Source organism: Callithrix jacchus, chromosome 12 (genome assembly GCF_049354715.1).
Source record: "Callithrix jacchus isolate 240 chromosome 12, calJac240_pri, whole genome shotgun sequence".
NCBI lineage: Eukaryota > Metazoa > Chordata > Mammalia > Primates > Cebidae > Callithrix > Callithrix jacchus.
Window position 1 is genome coordinate 14163336 of NC_133513.1, and position 21085 is coordinate 14184420.

A 21085-nucleotide genomic window follows, 5' to 3' on the forward strand; every position below is an offset into this window, starting at 1 on the left:
AAATGACAAGACAAGAATAGAGAAAAAAGGATGAAAAGGAATGAGCAAAGTCTCCAAGAAATATGGAACTATGTGAAAAGACCCAATCTACGTTTGATTGGTGTACCTCAATGTGATGGAGAGAATGAATCCAAGCTGAAAAATACTTTTCAGGATATTATACAGGAAAATTTTCCCAATCTAGCAAAGCAGGACACTATTCAACCCCAGGTAATACAGAGAACACCACAAAGATATTCCTCAAGAAGAGCAACCCCAAGGCACATAATCATTAGATTCACCAGGATCGAAACGAAGGAGAAAATACTAAGGGCAGCCAGAGAGAAAGGCCAGGTTACCCGTAAAGGGAAGCCTATTAGACTTACAGCAGATCTCTCAGCGGAAACCCTACAAGCCAGAAGAGAGTGGGGGCCAATATTCAATATACTTAAAGAACAGAACTTTCAGCCTAGAATCTCATATCCAGCCAAACTAAGCTTCACAACTGAAGGAAAAATAAAATCTTTTATGAACAAGCAAGTACTCAGAGATTTTATTACCACCAGGCCTGCTTTACAAGAACTTCTGAAAGAAACCTTATACATAGAAAGAAACAACCAGTATGAGCCTTTCTAAAAATAGACCAAAAAGTAAAGAGCATCAACATAAAGAAGAATTTACATCAACGAATGGATAAAATAGCCAGTTAACATCAAATGGCAGTAACCCTAAATTTAAATCGACTAAATCCCCCAATCAAAAGATACAGCCAAAACCTAACGGTATATCCAAAGATACACAAAGACTCAAAACAAAGGGTTGGAGAAAAATTTACCAACCAAATGGAGAGCAAAAATAAATAAACAAACAAAAAGCAGGAGTTGCAATTCTCACATTTGATAAAATAGATTTCAAAGCAACAAAGATACAGTGGTAAAAGGATCAATGCAACAATAAGAGATCTTAATACCCAGATACATAAGACCCATAACAAGATTTAGACTGAACGAGACAGAAAATTAATAAGGATATCCAGGACTTCAATTCAGATCTGGAACAAGTAAACCCAATAAATATTTATAGAGTTCTCCATTTTAAATACACAAAATATTGATTGGCCATTATTAATACCCATTTTTAGAATGAAGCAATATTCCTGTTCTATCTCCCTCTTTTTCTTCCTCTTTCTTCCTCTCCTTCTCTCCTTTTTTTACTTTTCAACATCCTAGTTCCTCACCTCTACTCAATAATTCCTCTGAACACCTGATTCCTTGTGATTCTCCCATTCCACTGGGAAAAAAAAAAAAAAAAAGAGTCTCGCTTTGCCACCCAGTCTGGAGTGCAGTTGTATGAACTTGGCTCACTGCAACCTCTGCCTCCAGGGTTCAAGTGGTTCTCCTGCCTCAGTTTCCCAAGTCACTGGGATTACAGGCACGCACCACCACACCCAGCTCATCTTTGTATTTTTAGTAGAGAAGGCGTTACACCATGTTGGCCAGGCTCGTCTTGAACTCCACCTCAAGTGATCCACCTGCCTCGGCCTACCAAAGTGCTGGGATTACAGGCATGAGCCAGCATGCCCAGCTGCAAAGGTGTATTTTTGAGTAAAAAGAGCAAGGTACAAACAAAAAATAGGGACTAACTGGGTGTGGTGGCTCATTCCTGTAATTCTAGCACTTTGGGAGGCTGAGGTGGTAAGATCCCTGGAGCCCAGGAGGTCGAGGCTGCAGTGAGCCATGTTTGTACCACTGCCCTCCAGCCTGAATAATGCAGCAAGACCCTGCCTCAAGAAAAACAAAAATTAAAATTAGAAAACCAAAGCCTAAGCATGACGATTAGGTTTCCACGCTATTGTATGATATGTGCCTTCCTCAAAACTTGTTACATCATCACATCACCCATCTGATGCGAAAAAGAAAAAATAAAACCCAGAAACTCAAACTAAAAGTATTTGCAAATCTATAGTGTTACGCGTTGTCCCATGTCTCTGTGAAGGACGCTGAAGCCCTACGCCGCAGGGTCTGTGGATGCGACCTTATTTGGAAATAGACTCTTCACATGTGATTGAGCTAACCTGAGGTAATGAAGGTGAATCCTAATGCCGTGTGCCTGGTGTCCTTATAAAAAGGGGATGTGTGGACAAAGACACCTACAAAGGGAAGACAATGTCAAGACAGAGACAGAAGACCACCTACAAGCCGAGGAACTCTAGACGCTCCGAGGATCCAGGAGCCTGGGACAGACCCTCCCTCACAGCCTTCACAGGAAAAACAAACAATCAAAAATCCCTGGATTTCAGACTCCTGGCCTCCAGAACTGTGAGAATAAATCTCTGTGGTTGAAGCCACACAGTTTAGGGTACTTTGTTAAGGCAGCGCTGGGAAATGAATGCAGAGTTCTTGGGATTACAGGCACGCACTTCTGAAGGAAATTTGGGATGTGGCATGCTTGAACTTACAACTCATACATTTCTCTACTCTGAATTCTTTTTTTGACAGACAGGGTCTCACTGTCACCAGGCTGGAGTTCAGTGGCACAAGCGTGACTCACTGCAGCCTCCACCTCCTGGGCTCCAGCAATCCTCTTGCCTCAGCCTCCTGAGTTGCTGAGACTACAGGCACATGCCACTCTGCCTGGCTAATTTTTTTAAAATTTTTTGTAGAGACAGGGTCTTGCTGTGTTGCCCAGGTTTATCTTGAATGCCTAGCCTCAAGTGATCCTCCCACCTTAGCCTCCCAAAGTTCTGGGATTACAGGTATAAGCCATCATGACCAGCTTGCGTTTTTTCATTGTTGTTTTTGAGATGGAATCTCGCTGTGTTGCCCAGGTTGGTGTACAGGGGCACAATCTAAGCTCACTGAAACCTCCCACCTACTAGTTTCAAGCAATTCTTCTGCCTCAGCCTCCCGAGGGGCTCGGATTCTAGGCACCCACCACCATACCCAGCTAATTTTTTTATTTTTATTACAGGCAGGCTTTCACCATTAGGCCAACTCCTAACTTCAGAGATCTACCCACTTTGGCCTCCCAAAATGCTGGGATTACACGTGTGAGACACTGCACCCTGAATTCTTAAAAGCATGTTTCTGTATTATTAACATTCATTTCTAACATCAATGACAGTGGGATTTTAGCCCATATTTTTCTTCTTTATCTATTTCTGGATAACAGGAATTAACACTTGTTAAGTGGCAGGGAGAAGGGGAAGATCCCAGGGGCAGTGGCAATAGGTAATGGGGCCCTGGGATGGGGCAGGAAATGCCCTGGGAGGTGGCAGGTGCAGACACAAGATGGGCCAAGGGCGTGGAACAAACCTTGATATAGTAGACATCCCTGTCATCCAGAACCAGCTCCAAGTGACCCATGCGGGCACTCTCGAGAGCCTCCATCTTTCCTGGGTGGGGAGGAGAAACAAGAATTTAGAGACAAGTTTCCACCTCTGAATCCGGCCCCTGCATCCCCTTGGGAGGACCGCCTGCCCGTTTTCTAATCTCTGAGTCAGAATCTGTAAAATGGAGCTGGCTTTAGTGCTGATCTCAGGAGGTCACAGACCGACCCACAAGCCAGCTCGCTGCAGGTGCCAGGCCCTGGGTGTGGCACCGAGTGAGGGGTCTCATGAGCAGGGAGGGGACGTTGTCATCACCGTCCAGCTCAATTTTCTTCCTGGGATGGAGAAGCTTGAGCCAGAACTTGCTCTGGGGCAAGCTATAGCTGATGTCCACCCCGACATCCCTTGGCACTTCTGACCCAGGCGTGCCCATGAAGATGGGGGCTGTGGCTTCTTGAGGCAACCAGCTGTCCTTCTGGAAATAGCAGAGTCCTCAAGACTGAGAGTCTCCACCCCCACCCTTTAGCCACTCGAACTGTTGTCCTTACAATCCCCCAGCCAGGAATTTTTTGGGCTTGAAAATCGCCTGTAGACATTTAAAGCTCTGCGCCACAGCCCAGGACCTCGTTCACAGCGTCAAAATTGATTCAGCAAATGGCCAGGGAGAAGCAGCTGCAGTGCCCACCCCTGGCACACGGCACAGACCCCGCCATCCTTTTTTTCTGAGACCGAGTCTCGCTCTGTTGCCCAGGCTGGAGTGCAGAAGGACGATCTTGGCTCACTGCAACCTCCGCCACCCCTCCTGAGCAACTAGGATTACAGGCATGCGCCACCAAGCTAGACTAATTTCTTTTCTTTTTTTTTGTATTTTTAGTAGAGATGGGGTTTCACTATGTTGGCCAGGCTGGTCTCAAACTCCTGACCTCAAGTGATTCACCTACCTTGGCCTCCCAAAGTGCTGGGATTACAGGCATGAGCCACCAAGCCCAGTCCCTCCCATCCTTTTAACCAGCTCTGTGTCCTTGTTCCCCAGCTTCTGCAAGCTCTGCACCTCCTGGCTGTCACCTAGGCCTCCAGAACATTGCCCTCCAGCACTGTAGCCAGAACTCCCAGCACCTTAGCCCAGAGGGGAATACACTCTGCAAGGACCCTGCGCTCCAGGGCTCCCCGTGGGACCAAGCTGAGGCTACAACTTCACCTGAAATTGTACATCTCTCAGCATCTTCCCCTGGCCTGTCCTAATTTCTCCTCTCTTACTGGGTCCCCCAGAGCCTTAATAAATCACATGTGCCCCAGTCTAAGGCATGGGTCTATTTTTGGGAAAATGGAGCCTCAGCCACAAGCCGTGTTCTGAAATCCCACATCAGTGTACGTTCATTCAACACCAATGAGGACGCGCTGCTGCGTGGAAGATGAGTGAGCATGGGACACGCAGAGTCCCCAGCCACACAGAGCCTATGGCCTAGAGAGGAGGCACAGGACCACCAGACACTAGAATGGGAAGGATGGCAGCTGGTGGCGAGTGTGCTGGCAAAGTGGATAGGTTAGGGGCCCCAACGGGGACACTGGTCTAGATAGGGTGGCCCAGGAAGGCTGCCCCTGAGGAGTCCCATTTAAGGACACTTGAAAGGAGTGAGGGAGGGAGTTAGGTGGATGTCCCAGGGAAGAGTGTTCCTGGCAGAGGAAACAGCCAGTGCAAAGGCCCTGGGGCAGGCCTGTGCCCCATTGAAAAAGGGGCCAGTGTGTCTTCAGTGCAGTGAGTCTGGAGGTGAGACCTCGAGGGGAAGCCAGCAGGGTAGAGACTGCCAAGGGCCTGTGGGCCAGCATCTGGCTCCTACTCGAAGAGTAACAGGAGCCATGGGGGGGTCTACAGAGGAGAAACACGATCCAGCTGGGATTTCAGAGGGCCCATCTGGCTGCTGGTGAAGATGGTAAGGAGACCAGAGCAGGAGCTGAGGGATCAGAGAGGAGGCCACCAAGTGCCTCCTCTGGACCAGGTACTGACGACACAGTGGTAAATAAAACAAACCCTGAGGCTGGGCACATTGGCTCACGCCTATAATCCCAGCATTTTGGGAGGCCAATGCAGGTGGATCACAAGGTCAAGAGATCGAGACCATCTTGGTCAATAAGGTAAAACCCCGTCTCTACTAAAAATACAAAAATTAGCTGGGCATGGTGGCATGTGCCTTCAGTCCCAGCTACTTGGGAGGCTGAGGCAGGAGAATTGCTCGAACCCAGGAGGTGGACGCTGGGGCGAGCCGAGATCATGCCATTGCACTCCAGCCTGGGTAACCACAGAGAAACTCTGTCTCAAAACAAACAAACAAACAAACCCTCCCAGGAACTGAGTCACCAGTGAAGAAAACAGACATTAACCGATCAGCTTCACTAAGAAACAAAGCGATCAAAAGGGAAGAAACGTGACTGTCTTAGGTCAAGTCACAAAAAAATGTGATGTGTTCTGGGATAACCAAGGCAGGCTTCCTTGAGGAGGTGAACCCTGAACTGAGATCTGAAGATTGATTCAGAGTTAATGAGCCACACAGCTCCAGCCAGAAAATCAGTCTGTGCAAAACTCCAGAAGAAATCTACAGCAAGACCAGCGCACCCCAGCAGTCCCAGAGAGGAGCCCCATATCTGTTTGGGCAAGCTCAGTGCTGACCTCAGGAGACCCATTGAGAAAGATGGCTGAGAAAGATGGGGCTGTGGCTTAGGGCCCACCTGGGACTGCAGGGAGCAGGCAGCTTCCAGCAGGTACCGTCGGAGCCCCGGGTCCCGCTTCTGCAGCGTCACGGCCGCGAACACAGGCAATGAGAGCAAGTAGGGCTGGCCAGCCACCGGCCAGGTCACTCCAGCTCACAGCCGCCAGCCCCAGGCATAGGACACTGCAGAGAGGGGCAAGTGGGCAGCACCGGTCAGTGGAGACCCAGATGGCTCTGGGCGCAGGTGCCCACAGCTGCCACGTCAGCAAAGAAAGCACTTCTGTGATTTTTTCTGAGGAACAGCACCGTGTAGGATGTGAATCCTGTGAGGAAGTGGTGAGTAGACCAGGGTTTCTCTACCTCAGCACTGCTGACATCTGGGGACAGATCATCTAATTTGGGGGGCTGCCCTGTGCATTATGGGATGTTTCACTGCATCCCGGGCCCCACTAGATGCCTGGAACCCCTACCAACAATCAAATACTTCTGCAGATATTAGCAAATGTCCCCGGGGTCGGGGTGGGGGTGGGGATGGGGGGTGGTAAAAGTGCCTCTGGCTAAGAACCCCTGGTAGACTTTTTTTTTTTTAGCCAGGCTAGAGTGCAATGGCATGATGTCGGCTCACTGAAACCTCCATCTCCCGGGTTCAAGTGATTCTCCTGCGTCAGCCTCCCAAGTATCTGGGATTACAGGCATGCAACTCCACATCCAGCTAATTTTTGTATTTTTAGTAGAGACAGAGTTTCACCATGTTGGCCAGGCTGGTCCTGAACTCCTGACCTCAGGTGATCTGCCTGCCTCAGCATCCCTAAGTGCTGGGATTACAGGTGTGAGCCACCACGCCCGGCCCCTGGTAGTCTTTTTAAGAGTGTCCGGCAGTAATGTGTAGAACACAAGCTCTGGAGCAAGAATGCCTGGTTCAAATTCTAGCTCAGCCACTTCCTAGCTGTGTGACCTTGGACAAATTACTTAACCTCTCTGGGCCTCAATGTTTCTTCTTATTATTACTCCCTTGACCCACAGTAAGGGCCATAATGTTTCTCCTCTTCAACTGCTAATGATAATAGTTCCTGCCTCATGGTGTAGCCGTGAGAATTAACAGGTCAGTAAGTGTTGAGAACAGCACCAGGCCGACAGTAATGTCTTTGGTACTAACTCTTGCCCCAATTATAAAAATGTACTTGTCCAGACATGGTTGCTCACACCTGTAATCCCAGCACTATGGGAGGCCGAGGCGGGTGGATCACCTGAGGTCAGGAGTTTGAGACCAGCCTGGCCAAATTGGCAAAACCCCATCTCTACTAAAAATACAAAAATTAGTTGGGCGTGGTGGTGGGCACCTGTAATCTAGCTACTCGGAGGCTGAGGCAGGAGAATCACTGGAAACCAGAAGGTAGAGGTTGCAGTGAGCCAAGATCGCCCCACTGCACTCCAGCCTGGGCAAAAGAGCAAAACTTTGTCTCAAAAAAAAAAAAAAAAAATTTGTTGGTTGGACGTGGTCACTTACACCTGTAATCCCAACACTGTGGGACGAGGTAGGCAGATTACCTGAGGTCAAGAATTCGAGACCAGCCTTGCCAATATAGTGAAACCCTGTCTGTACTAAAAATACAAAAATTAGATGTGTGTGGTGGTGGGTGCCCGTAATCCCAGCCACTCAGGAGGCTGACACAGGAGAATCACTTGAACCTGGGAGGCAGAGGTTGCAGAGAGCCAAGATCGCACCACTGCACTCCAGCCTGGGTGACGAAGCAATACTCCAACTCAAAAAAAAAAAAAAAAAAAAAAGACAAGCATTTGTTGTGGGAAATTAGAAAGCTCAGATTTTAAAAAATTTTTCTGTATTGTATGTTATACTTTCATAAGTTTATTTGAAATTCTTAATGCAACTTAAATATAAAAAAAAAGAAAAATTATCAAGAAACAAAACTTGTCTCTCTTCATTAAATAGAGCCCTCCCCAACCTCACTCCAAAAACGAAATTGCAAGATCTGCTACTATGTGACATATTTACCTCTTGTCTTTTTACCGAGCTGAGATCACATTCAGTGTTGCTGCCTTTCACTTGGTATTACTAAGGAAGTTTCTTCTTAAAACAGCTCACTTACAATGAAGTTTAAAAGTTTGGAGATGTCTAGGCCAGGCACGGCAGCTCACGCCTGTAATTCCAGCACTCTGAGGGGCTAAAGCAGGTGGATCACCTGAGGTCAAGAGTCCAAGACCAGCCTGGCCATTGAAATGAAACCCCATCTCTACTAAAAGTACGAAAATTAGCTGGGCATGGTGGCAGGCACCTGTAGTCACAAATACTTCGGAGGCTGAGGCAGGAGAATTGCTTTAACCCAGGAGGCAGAGGTTGCAGTGAGCCGAGATCTCACCATTATATTCCAGCCTGGTAACAAGAGTGAAACTTCTGTCTCAAAGAAAAGAAAAAAAAGTTATGCAATATCTCAGTAACTTCCTAGCCCACGAGCCAGCAAACATTCTTTGTAAAGGGCCAGATTGTTTGTTTAGTTACCCAGCTAGCTAGAGATAGAATCCTCCATGGTGACCCCAGCTTGAATGCAGTGGCATGACCACAGCTCACTACCACCTCGACCTCCTGGGCAAGCGATCCTCCTGTCAGCCTTCCAAGTAGCTGGGACCACTGCTGCATGCCACCATGCCCGGCTAATTTGTTAATTTTTATTTTTGTAGAGACAGGTCTCATTATGTTACCCAGGCTGGTCTTGAACTCCTGGACTCAAGGAATCCTCTCACCTCGGCCTCCCAAAGTGCAGGGATTACAGGTATGGGCCATCCGCCAGCCACATAATCAATATTTTATGCCTTATTGTCACAGAGTCTAGGCTGCAGCTACTCAGCTCTGCTGTTGGACAAAGTAGCTACAGGTGATATGCCAATGAAGGGGGTGTGGCCATGTTCCCATACAACTTTTATTTCTGGACACCAAAATTTCAATTTCACAAAGTGTTCATGCTATGAAATATTCATTCTTCTTTTGACTTTTTAAAAGCCACTTAATGTAACAACCTACCCTTAGCTCACTGGCCCTTATAATTGCCCATTTTGTCTACTCCGGAATATTTGAGTTGCTGCCTATTTTTTGCTCTACATAATGATGCAAAAAACATGTGTGTGCACAGACCATTTTTAAGTGGTTTTGGTTTGCTTTTAAAGGATAGAGTTCTAGAAGCATTATCATTGACTAAAGTAGTTGGTAAAGGAAAATAAAGCCAGGCGCAGTGGCTCATGCCTGCAATCTCAGCACTTTGAGAAGCCGAGGCTGGTAGTTCACCTGAGCCCAGGAGTTGGAGACCAAGCTGGCTAACATGGTGAAAACCTGTCTTTACCAAAAAAAAAAAAATTAGCTGGGCAGGGTGGCAAGTGCCTATAATCCCAGCTACTTGGGAGGCTCAGACGGGAGGGAGCCTGGGGAGATGGAGTCTGCACTCTGGTCTGGGTGACAGAGTAAGACAAGAAGAAGAAAGAAAAAGAGGAAGAAAAAGTAGAGGAGAAAGAAGAGGAAGAAGAAAGAAGGAAGATGGAATAAGAAGAAGGAAGAAGAAAAAAAGGACGAAGAAGGAAAATGAAGGAAGAAAAATGGAAGAGGAAGATGGAGGAGGAGGTGGAGGAAGGAGAAGAAGAGGAGGAAGAAAGAGAGAAAGAAAGGAAGAAAGAGAAGAGAGGAGGAGGAAGAAGAAGAGAAGGAAGAAAGAAGGAAGATGATCTCGGGATCCCAGTTCACGGTGCCAAAAGGAAAAGATTCAGCTGGAAGCTGAGTCATGCGAACAGCTGCCTCCGCTTTTGTTCACAAGCAGGCAGCTACAGATAAAAGGGTTAAATATTTGCACAGCTGTTCTGTGTTCACCTTATCTTATGTAAAGTGCTGATTTATTGAGCAAGGATGAATACATAAGTGACTCTTCCCCTCCCTGCTCTTTTTCTCTTGCAGGTTGTGGGTTCAGTCACGACACCACACCCTCCCTCCTTCCCCCACAGAGGGCTTATCTCCTTTAAACCAAGGGAGGGAGAGCATTAGAAAAATACCTAATGCATGCCGGGCTTAAAACCTAGATGACGGGGTGATGGGTGCAGCAAACCACCATGGCACATATATACCTACGTAACAAGCCTACATGTTCTGCACGTGTGTCCCAGAACTTAAAGTAAAATTAAAATAAAAAATAAAAATAAATAAATATTGAAGCTTTCGGAATCATCTCTGGAAAAAGGCGCAGAACACACATTGTTCAGTGGATGTGTGTTCCTGTGGACGTGCCAGGTATGTCCTTAACCTTGGCAAATTAAACTTCGAAATTGATTGAGACCTGTCTGAGATCCTTTTTGGTTTGCAGAACATGAATACTTTTAGGGCAGGAGAGCAACTCTGGGATCTGGAGCTGGCAACTTTCCCTTCAACCCCGGGATGCCCACCTTGGGAAGACAGCATGGAGACCCCGCTGCCTACCTTCCTCACCAGTACAGGACTGGGCCTCAGAAGGGACAGGGATGTGTCTAAGGCTCCTCACGCCATCCCTGGTAACGACGTACAGCTGAGAGCTGGGTGGGAAAAGATGACAGCATCAGATGCGTCATTTTAATTCATTCATTAGACAAGTAACACCTCAAGCTGCCAGAGCTTGGCACAGGGGCAAATTCTACCCTAAAGGGGACCAGCCTTCAGGCAGTGCACACGCTGGTGGGTGATACTCCATGGGCACAGGGACAGAGGCTGAGGACCACAGACGGTCACAAGTGCTGTGAGAAGCCCACACGGAGGATAGCACAGCACAGGCTATCTCAGGGACAGAGTGGGCGCTCCCTAGCTGCAGCAGGGGGAGTTCTCTGCAGAGGCGACATTTGAGCAGAGGCCCAGAGGATGAGAAAGAGCCACTGTTCCAGACAGAGGACATAGCAGGAGCAAAGGCCCTGGGATAGGAACGAGGTGGCTGCTTTAGGAGTATGGGAAGGCAGCTGGGTTGGGGGTATCAGGATAGAGGCGGACAGTGAGAGAGGGGCAGGGACGGGGGAAGGAGGGAGGAAGGATAAGGAAGGTGGGCAGGGCAAGGCAAAGGATGCAGGTAGGAGTCAGCCTGGACTCACTCTCACTCCCTCTGAAATTGTCCCTCTCTAAGAGTCACCTCCCCAGGTGTCACAGACAAGCATGCCCTAAAGGGACCCCAGGAAAGAGCTGAGAGTCTGAAAGTTCTCCAGCTCTCACCCCTTGGCTGCCCACATTCCCTGTCATAGACACATCCAGCCTTTACAGTCACAGACATGCACACTCATGGACGCACACGCACTCCCACAAATGCTCAGACACGAGACACCTCCACTTCCACAATGCTGCTCACTGACACACTCACGGACACACAGACACACCCTCATGCACACAGCAGCTCATACTCTCTCTCTCATATGCCTGATCACGTGTGCTCACAGATACAGGCTCATGGGCACACGCTGTAACACACATGCATGCTAATGTCACATCCACACCATGCACACTTCCATGTGCACAGACATGTGATCACACACTCACATGCACACACGCTCACATACACTCTCGTGCTCATGGTTCCCTGCTTGCTGGCACAGGGCACCCACCTGAAGCTGAGCAGCTCCACAGCCTCCTCGGGCGTGTTCAGATGCACCTTGAGGTCCTGGCCCTTCTGCAGCTGGATCCCTCCATCCAGGCTGGCGGTGCTGCGGACGCTGGTCACCCACCGCAGCCCAGCCTGCCCCAAGGCTCCCGTTGTGCCCATCTGAGCCGAGATCTGGAGCAGGGCACTGAGGAACAGGCACGTACCAGCTGCATCTCGAGGGCCCTGGAGCCACAGACGCCACCCACCACCCCCAGCTGCCCCCTGAAGTTCTGAGCCCGAGCAGCCCCCTCCACCACCACCCTCACCCACAGGCTTTACATACACCAAGCACTTTCCAGTCCTCACCTGCACTCATCCCTCTTACAGATGGGGAAACTGAGGCTCAGAGAGGTGACAGCACCTGCCTGGGTTCCACGACTGGGACAAAGCATGTGGCTGGGACACCTGAACCCCAGCTGTCTAAGTCTCAGCCCAGGCTCTTCACCCCACAGAGCACCTAGCCTAGGGCGTCCACGTTCTGCATGTCAGACCCAGGACCCCAGAACAGCTCAGCTGAGTGGCTGGGGACAGATGCTCAGCAGTGCCGTGACAGGTTCTGGAATCAGACCCAATATTGCACACATTCTGTTTGGGCACTGTGGTGCCATGTGCCCCAGGCTGTTGGCATCCTTACCTTGAACCTTGGTTTCCTCATCTGTCAGTGGGAGTAAGAAGCACCAGCCTTGCTGGGTCGGGGGTTGCACCCATTCAGTGAGGTCAAGGTAGCTCCTCTCCTGCCTTCTGGGTGGGATGGATGGAAGGGCATAGAGTTGTGGCATTAGACCAGAATACCAGCCGCCTTGCACTGCTGTGTAACCTCAAACCCATGACCAGACTTCTCTGAGCCTCAGTCTTCTCACCTGTAAAGTGGATGTAACCACCCAGCATCTCTACACACAGTCTCTTGGCACAGGTGGTCTACAGAATAGGGATCCCCTTGGACTGTGTGGATGTCCTCTGCAGCCCCCAGGTCACTGCAGCCCTCTTTAGGAGTGGGATCCCAGCCCCCAACCTGAGCCAGGTCCCAGGAGCCAGCTACCTGGGCTTGACATAACCATTCACAGAGAAATCCGAGTGCTGCTGGAAGTCGGCGACTCCTCGGACCCGGATGCTGATAGCGGCCGAGGCGTTTAGGGTCAGCAGAGCAGGGAGGCCAGACACTGTGGGAAAGACCAGCTCCTCTGCGGCCAGGCTCAGCCTCCGGTTAATCTGGACCTCTTGCCCCTGCAGCCAAGAAATCATAAGCGGGGCCAGGCGCAGTGGCTCACACCTGTAATCCAGCATTTTGGGAGGCCAAGGCAGGTGGATCACTTAAGCCCCGGAGTTGGAGACCAGCCTGGCCAAGAGGGGAAAACCCCATCTCAACTGAAAATACAAAAATTAGCTGGCATGGTGGCACGTGCCAGTAATTCCAACTACCCAGGAGGCTGAGGCACAAGAATGGATTGAACCCGGGAGACGAAACTCGCAGTTGAGCCAAGATCACGCCACTGCACTCCAGCCTCGGAAACAGAGTAAGACTCCATCAAAAAAAAAAAAAAAAAGGAAAGAAAGAGGGGGAGGGGAGGGGAGGGAGAGAAACCATCAGGGGGCACGTGGCCACCCCTGCTGTGAGCCAGGCACTCTCTGAGTACTGAGCACAAGAGATTTCATTTGTCCTCAAAGGGCACGTAATCCCAGTTTCCAGATGAGGAAACTGAGTTCACAAAGATAAACGGTCCACCAAGGCCTGTAACTGGAAAGGGATGGAGCTAGGTTTGAACCCAGGCAGTTTGCTTATAAGAAAAGGTTACGGGTCAGGTTCAGTAGGTGGGGAGGAGCGTGGATCCTAAGGTTGCAGTCAGTTAGTATAGACCAGGGAAGCTGGAACCCTGTTGGATTTTCACCATTTTAGCTCCTTTAAAACAACTGCTCTATGAATGGATATTTTGCATTTTTTGTCGTTTTGTTTTGAGATGGAGTTGCTCTGTTGCCCAGGCTGGAGTGCAGTGATGCAGTCTTAGCTCGCTGCAACCGCTGCCTCCTGGGTTCAAGCAATTCTCCTGCCTCCACCTCCCAAGCAGCCGGGACTACAAACGCCCGCCACTGTGCCCAGCTACTTTTTATATTTTTAGTTCAGATGGGGTTTGGCCATGTTGGCAAGGCTGGTCTCGAACTCCTGACCTCAGGTGATCCACCGGTGTCAGCCTCCCAACATATTGGGATTATAGGCATCAGTCACCTCGCCCAGGCAGTTATTTTGTTATTTTTTATTAGCCCCATTTCACCGATGCAGAAACTAAGGCCATGGTAAGTCAATCAGTAGGTTCGAGGAGGTAAGCAATAGAGCTGGAATTTGACCTTCAACAGCCTGGCTCCAAATTTCATGCTCTTAAGTACTTTGCCAAAGTGTCACAGTGCAGATTTCAAGGGCAGAGGCTGGCAGGAGCTACCTTCAGGAGCTTGATGGCGAGCTCTGCCAGGCTCAGGGACTGGTGCTTCACGTGACTCCCTGTGGCCCCACAGTTTACAAAACTCAGCTCCTGCCCCAGCACCTTCATGCTCAGCTCGCATCGCAGAGGCTGCTGGACCCCCCCGCCTCTGGGTCACCTGCGGGAGAGCCAAGACAGGTCACAAAGAACAGGGTCAGGATTAGCAGGGTGATACAGCTGGCTGTGTCCCTATCCAGATCTCATCTTGAAGCTCCCGTAATTCCCACAGGCTGGGGGAGGGGCCCAGGGGAGGTGACTGAATCATGGGGGTGGGTCTTTCCCATACTGTTCCAGTCCCAGTGAATGGGGCTGTCACTCTGCACAAGCTCTCTCTTTCTTTGCCTGCTGCCATCCATGTAAGACGTGACTTCCCCTCCTTGCCTTCCGCCATGATTTTGAGGCCATCCCAGGCGGTTGGAACTGTAAATCCATTTAATCTCTTTGTCAATTGCCCAGTCTCAGGTATGTCTTTATCAGCACCGTGAAAACGAACTAATACACAGAGCAAAGCGCCTGTGCTTTGGGAGGGGAAGGGGTGGCTGGTGAGCAAGGTCAAGAACTTGTGGGATCCAGATGAGGCTTGCAAAACCAGCTCCTAGAGCATGAACCAAATCCCAACCCCAGATGTGATTTCTCTGACTTGCACAGTAGTGCCCAATGCCGAGAGAGCGTGTTTATGTTTTCATAAATGCTCTACAAGCGTAATTTTAGATTTATGGAAAAGTTGAAAACTGGTTGGTTGTGGTAGCTCATGCCTCTATTCCCAGCACTTTGGGAGGGTGAGACAAGAAGATCGCTTGAGGCCAGGAGTTTAAAACAAGCCTGGATAGCATTTCGAGACCCTGTCTCTACAAAATAAAAAATAATAATTAAAAATAATAGCCAGGTATGGTGGTATCCGCTTGTCCTCCCAGATGCTTGGGAAGCTGAGGTGGAGGATCACTTAAGCCCAGGAGTTCAAGGCTGCAGAGAACTGTGATCGTGCCGCGGCACTCCTGCCTGGGCAACAGACAGAGCAAGACCCTGTCTCTGAAAAACAGGAAAACAAAGACAGTCTGCAAAGACGGTACAGAGTTCCCATGCGCCCTACCCCTGGTTTCTGCGTGGTTAGCATCTTCCATCACCAGGATGCATGGCGCAAACTAACCAACCAGTGTTGGTATGTTTCTAGTAACTAAACCCCAGGGGCCATTTACATTTCACCAGTTTTCCCACCAATGTCCTCTTTCCATCACAAGATTCAATCCAGCAAACCCCACGGCATATAGTTGCCATGTCTCCCTGGTCTCTGGTTTATGACAGTTTTTCAGTCTTTGATTGTTGTTCATGCCATGTACATTTTTTATAAGTTGAATTTGTAAATTGGGAAATTTTAAACAAAAGTGGAAGATCTTATATAAAACAGCTCTCTGGCTTCTCTATAAAGAAAAACATTGGGCGGCCCACCCTCCCCACAAGGGGCAACAAGGAGCTGGAGCTGAGCAGGGGCTGCCACTTTAGCTGAGCATGGGCTTCCTCTGTCTGCCACAGTCCCCACCACTCCCTATTGTCTCTGCAACACTGAGGCCAAGTATCTGCTGCCGTTCATCGCTGTGCTCATGCAGAGTATTTCTCGGGATGTGAGTCTCTAGGAAAAGTGAGAAACAACAGAACAAGGGGATTGTGCATCCTAAGAAAGCCTGTTTCTATCTAGCCCACCTCCCTCCTTCAAGCCTCTTGCCTCCCCTAGTCCAAGATGCTTCTAACAGCAGGGATTACTGTCCTGATCAGGCCCTAGGTTTACACTTGGTGGTTAGGAAACATGTGACAAACTGAACCAATGCCCCAGCCATCCACCTTGGTCACCTCAGATATACATGGCAATGACACTTTATAAGAGCAAAATGTTGCCAATAATCTAAAAGTCCATTGATGGGAAAATGATTATGTCAGCTGTGGTCCCCACCCATAGAATGAATATTAACATCTCTGCGTATGGTGAGCTTCTAATAAGAAAACACTCAAAAGATAATAAGAAGAGAAAAAGCGGGCCGGGCGCGGTGGCTCAAGCCTGTAATCCCAGCACTTTGGGAGGCCGAGGCGGGTAGATCATGAGGTCAAGAGATTGAGACCAACCCAGTCAACATGGTGAAACCCCGTTTCTACTAAAAATACAAAAAATTCGCTGGGCGTGGTGGCGCGTGCCTGTAATCCCAGCTACTCGGGAGGCTCAGGCAGGAGAATTGCCTGAACACAGGAGGCGGAGGTTGCAGTGAGCCGAGATCGCGCCATTGCACTCCAGCCTGGGTAACAAGAGCAAATCTCCATTTCAAAAAAAAAGAGAGAAAAAGCAGGCTAAAGATACATACACCTTAAGACTAAGCAATTTCACTCCTAGGTGTATACGCCCGACAGGTATGAATACATACATTCCCTAAGACCTAAGAGTCTTCAAAGCACTGTCTGTAATAGCCAGCAACTCATGGATACACAAACTGTTGTATGGTCACACAAGGAAACTACACAGCTATGAAAATGAACAAATTATAAGTACACACTGCAGTATGGAGAAATCTCACCAATTTTAAACCTAAGAAGTCAGGCACAGAAAGGAGTACAGGAGCAGCACTATTCAGTCACTGAACCGCAGAAACCACCCAAATGTCCATCAGTGATGAATGGATGAACACACGTGGCACATCCAGGCAGTTTGAAATAGAACTCGGACTTAGACAGGAATGCAGTACTGAGCTACGCTGCAATGGGGTGAACATCCAAAACACGAGGCTAAGAGAAAGAAGTCAGACACAAAGGGCACAGATTTTACGGTTCCATTTGTATGAAATATCCAAATTAGGTAAGTCCACAGAGACAGGAAGCACACTGGTGGCTGTGAGAGGCTAGGAAGAGGCAGTGCTGGGGACTGATTCTCTCATGGGTACAGGGTTTCCTTTGCAGGTGATGAAAATGTTCTGGAACCAGACAGAGGTGCTGGTGGCACAACACAGTGAATGTAGTAAATACCACGGGATTGTTCACTTCATTTTCAATTTTTATTATTATTTTTCTGAGATGGAGTCTCACTCTGTCACCCAGGCTGGAGCGCAGTAACACGATCTCGGCTCATTGCAACCTCTGCCTCCCAGGTTCAAGTGATTCTTCTGTCTCCGGCTCACAAACAGCTGGGATTACAGGCATACAACACCATGTCTCGTGATTTTTTTGTATTTTTCGTAGAGACAGGGTTTCACCATGTTGACCAGGCTGGTCCTGAACTCCTGAGCTCAAGTTATCCACTCATCTTGGCCTCCCAAAGTTCAGGGATTACAGACCTGAGCCACCATGCCCAGCCAATCATTCACTTTAAAATGCTTATTTTTACATGAGAATTTTATCTCCTTTAAAAAAGAGTACAAGGTGAATGATTCTATTTATATAAAATTTACAAAGAAACTGGATGTGACTTCTACTGCCAACCAAATTGGATTGGATTCAACCTCCCACATAGAGCAGCTGGGGACCAGATGGCCCAACACAGAGACATCAGGCCACCCAAGACGATGAACCCCGAGAGATGAAAACAAGCAAGGTGAGCCCAGCTTCCTACCCGGAGAGTGTCCACGCTGCAGCACAGGGAGGGGGAATGGAGGCTGTCAGGGGACTCCCTGAGCTGAGGAGCTGGGGGTCTGGGGAGACCCTGGCAGCTGGCTTCGCAGGGCAGGGTAGCAGAGAGGAGAGAGTGCACAGAGAGCACGCTCAGAGGTCTAGAGAAGGTCCTATGAGAATCTCAGTAACATCCCATCAGGCAAATATTTCTGAGCTATAACAGCAAAAGCACTATCCATCAAAGAAATTAAACCTGACTTCATCAAAATTAAGACTTCCTGGTATTTTTTGAAAGACAACATTAAGATAACAAAAAGAGACACCACAGACTGGGAGAAAATATTTCCAAGTTACATATCTGATGAAGAACTTGTTTCTGGTCAGGTATGGTGGGTCACACCTGTAATCCCAGCACTTTGGGAGGCTGAGGCAGGAGGATCACTTGAGGCCAGGAGTTCAAGACCAGCCTGGGCAACAGAGTGAGACCCCATCTCTACAAAAAGAGAAAAGAACTTAGCCATGTGTGGTTGGACTACCTGTAGTGCCAGCTACTCAGGAGGCTGAGGCAGGAGGACCATTTGAGCCCAGGAGGTCAAGGTTGCAGTGAGGTATGATCACACCACTGCACTCCAGCCCGGATGAAAGAACCAGACCCCAAGTCACGAAAAGAAAAAAACAACAACTTCTTTCTGGAATATAGAAAGAATTCTCCAAACTCAATAATAAGAAAACAATTCAACGAAATAAGATGAGCGAAAGATTTGTGCGCACACTTCACCAAAGAAGATATACGATAGCATGTGAGCATGCGAAAAGATGATCAATGTCATCAGTCATTAGGGAAATGCAAATTAAATCCATGATACTACTACACACTATTGGAATGGCTAAAATTAAAAAGTCTAACCATACCAAGTGTTGATGAGGATATGGAGAAACTGGAACTCTTGCACACTGCTGGTGGGAATGCGAAAATAGTACAACCACTTGGGAGAACTGTTGAGCAGCTCCAGAAAAAATTAAACATACACCCACCATATGATCCAGCCACACCTACTAGTTATTCAAGAGAAACAAAAGCACATGCCCAAAGACTTGTACGTAAATAATTCATAGCAGCTTTATTTTTAATAGCCAACCCTTGGAAACAACTACAAAGTGTCAACAGGTGAATGGAAAAACAAACTGTGGTATATCTATGCGACGGAATACCATTTAGCAATAAAAAGAAATAAACCACATTATACCCTGCAGCATAGATGAGTCTCAGAAAAATTATGCTGACTAAAAGAAGCCAAACAAAAAACATTATTTGCTTTTCTAAAAAAGGACATGTTGGTCAGGTGCAGTGGCTCACACCTGTAATCCCAGAACTTTGGGAGGTCAAGGCAGGAGGACCGCTTGAGCCCAAGAGATTGATACCAGCCTGGACAACATAGTGAGACCCTACCTCTACAACAGTTTTTCTAAAAAACTAGATAGGCATGACAGCACTTGCCTATGGTCCCAGCTACTATGGAAGCTGAGGTGGGAGGACTGCTTGAGCAGGGAGGCAGAAGTTGCAATGAGCTGAGATCATACCACTGTACTCCAGCTTGGGTGACAGAGTAAGACTGTCCCCAGGAGAGAAAAAAAAAGAAGACATGTGTGATCTAATTTACATAATATTCTAGAAAGTGAAAGAGAGTCTACAGTGACAGAAAGCCTCTCACTAGTTTCTGGGGACAAGGAGAAGCAGGAGGAAGGGATTACTAAGGATCTGGAAGAGACTTGGGGTGACAGGTATGTTCATAAGCTTTATCATGGTGATGATTTCTTGAATATGTACATGGGTCAGAAATGTATCCAGTTGTACACCTTAACCATGTACTACTGTTCACCGTGTGCCAATTAGACCTCAACAAAGCTGAGTTTTAAAAAGTAAAACTCACTGATGCGGCCTTAAGTCAGAAGAGTGGTACCCCGGTTAAGGATGGGTATTAACAAGAACAGGGGTCAAGGTGGAGGCTGGGGGCTAAAGATAGTCTGCGAGCTGGTGACATGGGCGTGTTGAGATGGTGGACAGGAGAGCTGTACACTTACAATTCAGGGACTTTCCTGTGCACAGAATCGATTTCAATCAACAGTTTTTCCAAATAAAGCCAACTACGAGCTGACTATTCAGATCTGGACCAGCCACTTAGTTCTGTGAGGAGTGGGCAGGGTCAGAGTTCACAAATACCCAAACAGGTTCAAAAGCCCACGAATGAAGTGGGGTGGGCCTGCCTGGTGGAGTGGGGTGGGTGTGGCCACCTTCCTTACCTTCTGCTGAAGGTCTCTCATCCTTCTAGCTCTGTCTCCTGGACACTTGGGGCTGGCTGGCCGTGGTGCAGGCCCATGTTCTGGTCCTGGGGGCTTCTCTGCCTGAGCCTCTCTTCCATCTTCCTGACCCCAGAATGAGTTCCTGCCAAACAGCCTGCGAGCAATTTCCTCAGCATTTTCCAGCCGAAGCCCAAGCTGAGAAGAGAAGCCAGGGGCTCAGGAAGGAATAATTCAATCACAGGGGTGATGACAAGCTGTCAGACTGGGGATACGAATGACAGACCCAGAAGGTTTGAGCAGGGCACTCCAGGCTCCCTGGCACCCACCTGGACTCAGGGTCAGGAACACAACCTTGGGAAATACATCATTCTGTGTATCTACTTGGTACACGCCACACAGGAAAAATTCTTGCCGACTATTTTAGGCTTGGGTCAAATGTCACCACCTCCGGGAAGCCCCCCTGAACTCTCATGTCACTTTCTTCCTACCTCCTCTGCCCCATACACAATATACTCAGACTGGAAAGTGTGTTTCCCTCAAAAGATCCATGATGAGGGCAAGGACTCTTGTCTCAATCACTAGATACCTGCCTGACTTGGCCTGGGCGGTTCTCAAAATTTGATAGGTGAATAAATGGATCCTTCCTTCTGTCCCTCCTGTCTTCCACCTGCTCATCCATGTGCCCCTCTGTTCACCTACACTTTTGTCCTTCCCATCTATCCACCCACCTTTTCTTTTTCTTTTTTTTTTGTTTTTGAGATAGAGTTTCACTCTATCACCCAGGTTGGAGTGCAGTGGCACAATCGCGGCTCACCGCAACCTCTGCTGTGCAGGTTCAAGCAATTCTCCTGCCTTAGTCTCCCTGGTAGCTGGGATTACAGGCTCCTGCCACCATGCCCAGATAGTTTTTTGTATTTTTTAAATGAAACAGGGTTTCACTATCTTGGCCAGGCTAGTCTTGAACTTCTGACTTTGTGATCCACCTGCCTGAGCGTCCCAAAGTGCTGGGATTATAGGCATCAGCCACCGCACCTGGCCACCTTTCATCTTTTCTATCCTTTGTCCTAT

At 48.5% G+C, this 21085-nt stretch overlaps 1 protein-coding gene and 1 pseudogene across 1 annotated transcript in view; one reads left to right on the forward strand and one right to left on the reverse strand.

Moving 5' to 3' along the window:
• Positions 1–21085, reverse strand: part of LOC100894446 (uncharacterized) — a 33455-nt gene that overhangs the window by 9656 nt on the left and 2714 nt on the right. The window contains exons 3-7 of the mRNA XM_078344705.1: positions 20018–20212; positions 12700–12884; positions 11623–11805; positions 10484–10575; positions 3294–3373 (exon numbers count right to left, since the gene is read on the reverse strand). Coding sequence (XP_078200831.1) covers positions 3294–3373; positions 10484–10575; positions 11623–11805; positions 12700–12884; positions 20018–20212 — 735 coding nt within the window. The remainder of the gene's footprint in view (positions 1–3293; positions 3374–10483; positions 10576–11622; positions 11806–12699; positions 12885–20017; positions 20213–21085) is intronic.
• On the forward strand, positions 1793–1887 carry LOC118146607 (small nucleolar RNA U13; annotated as a pseudogene).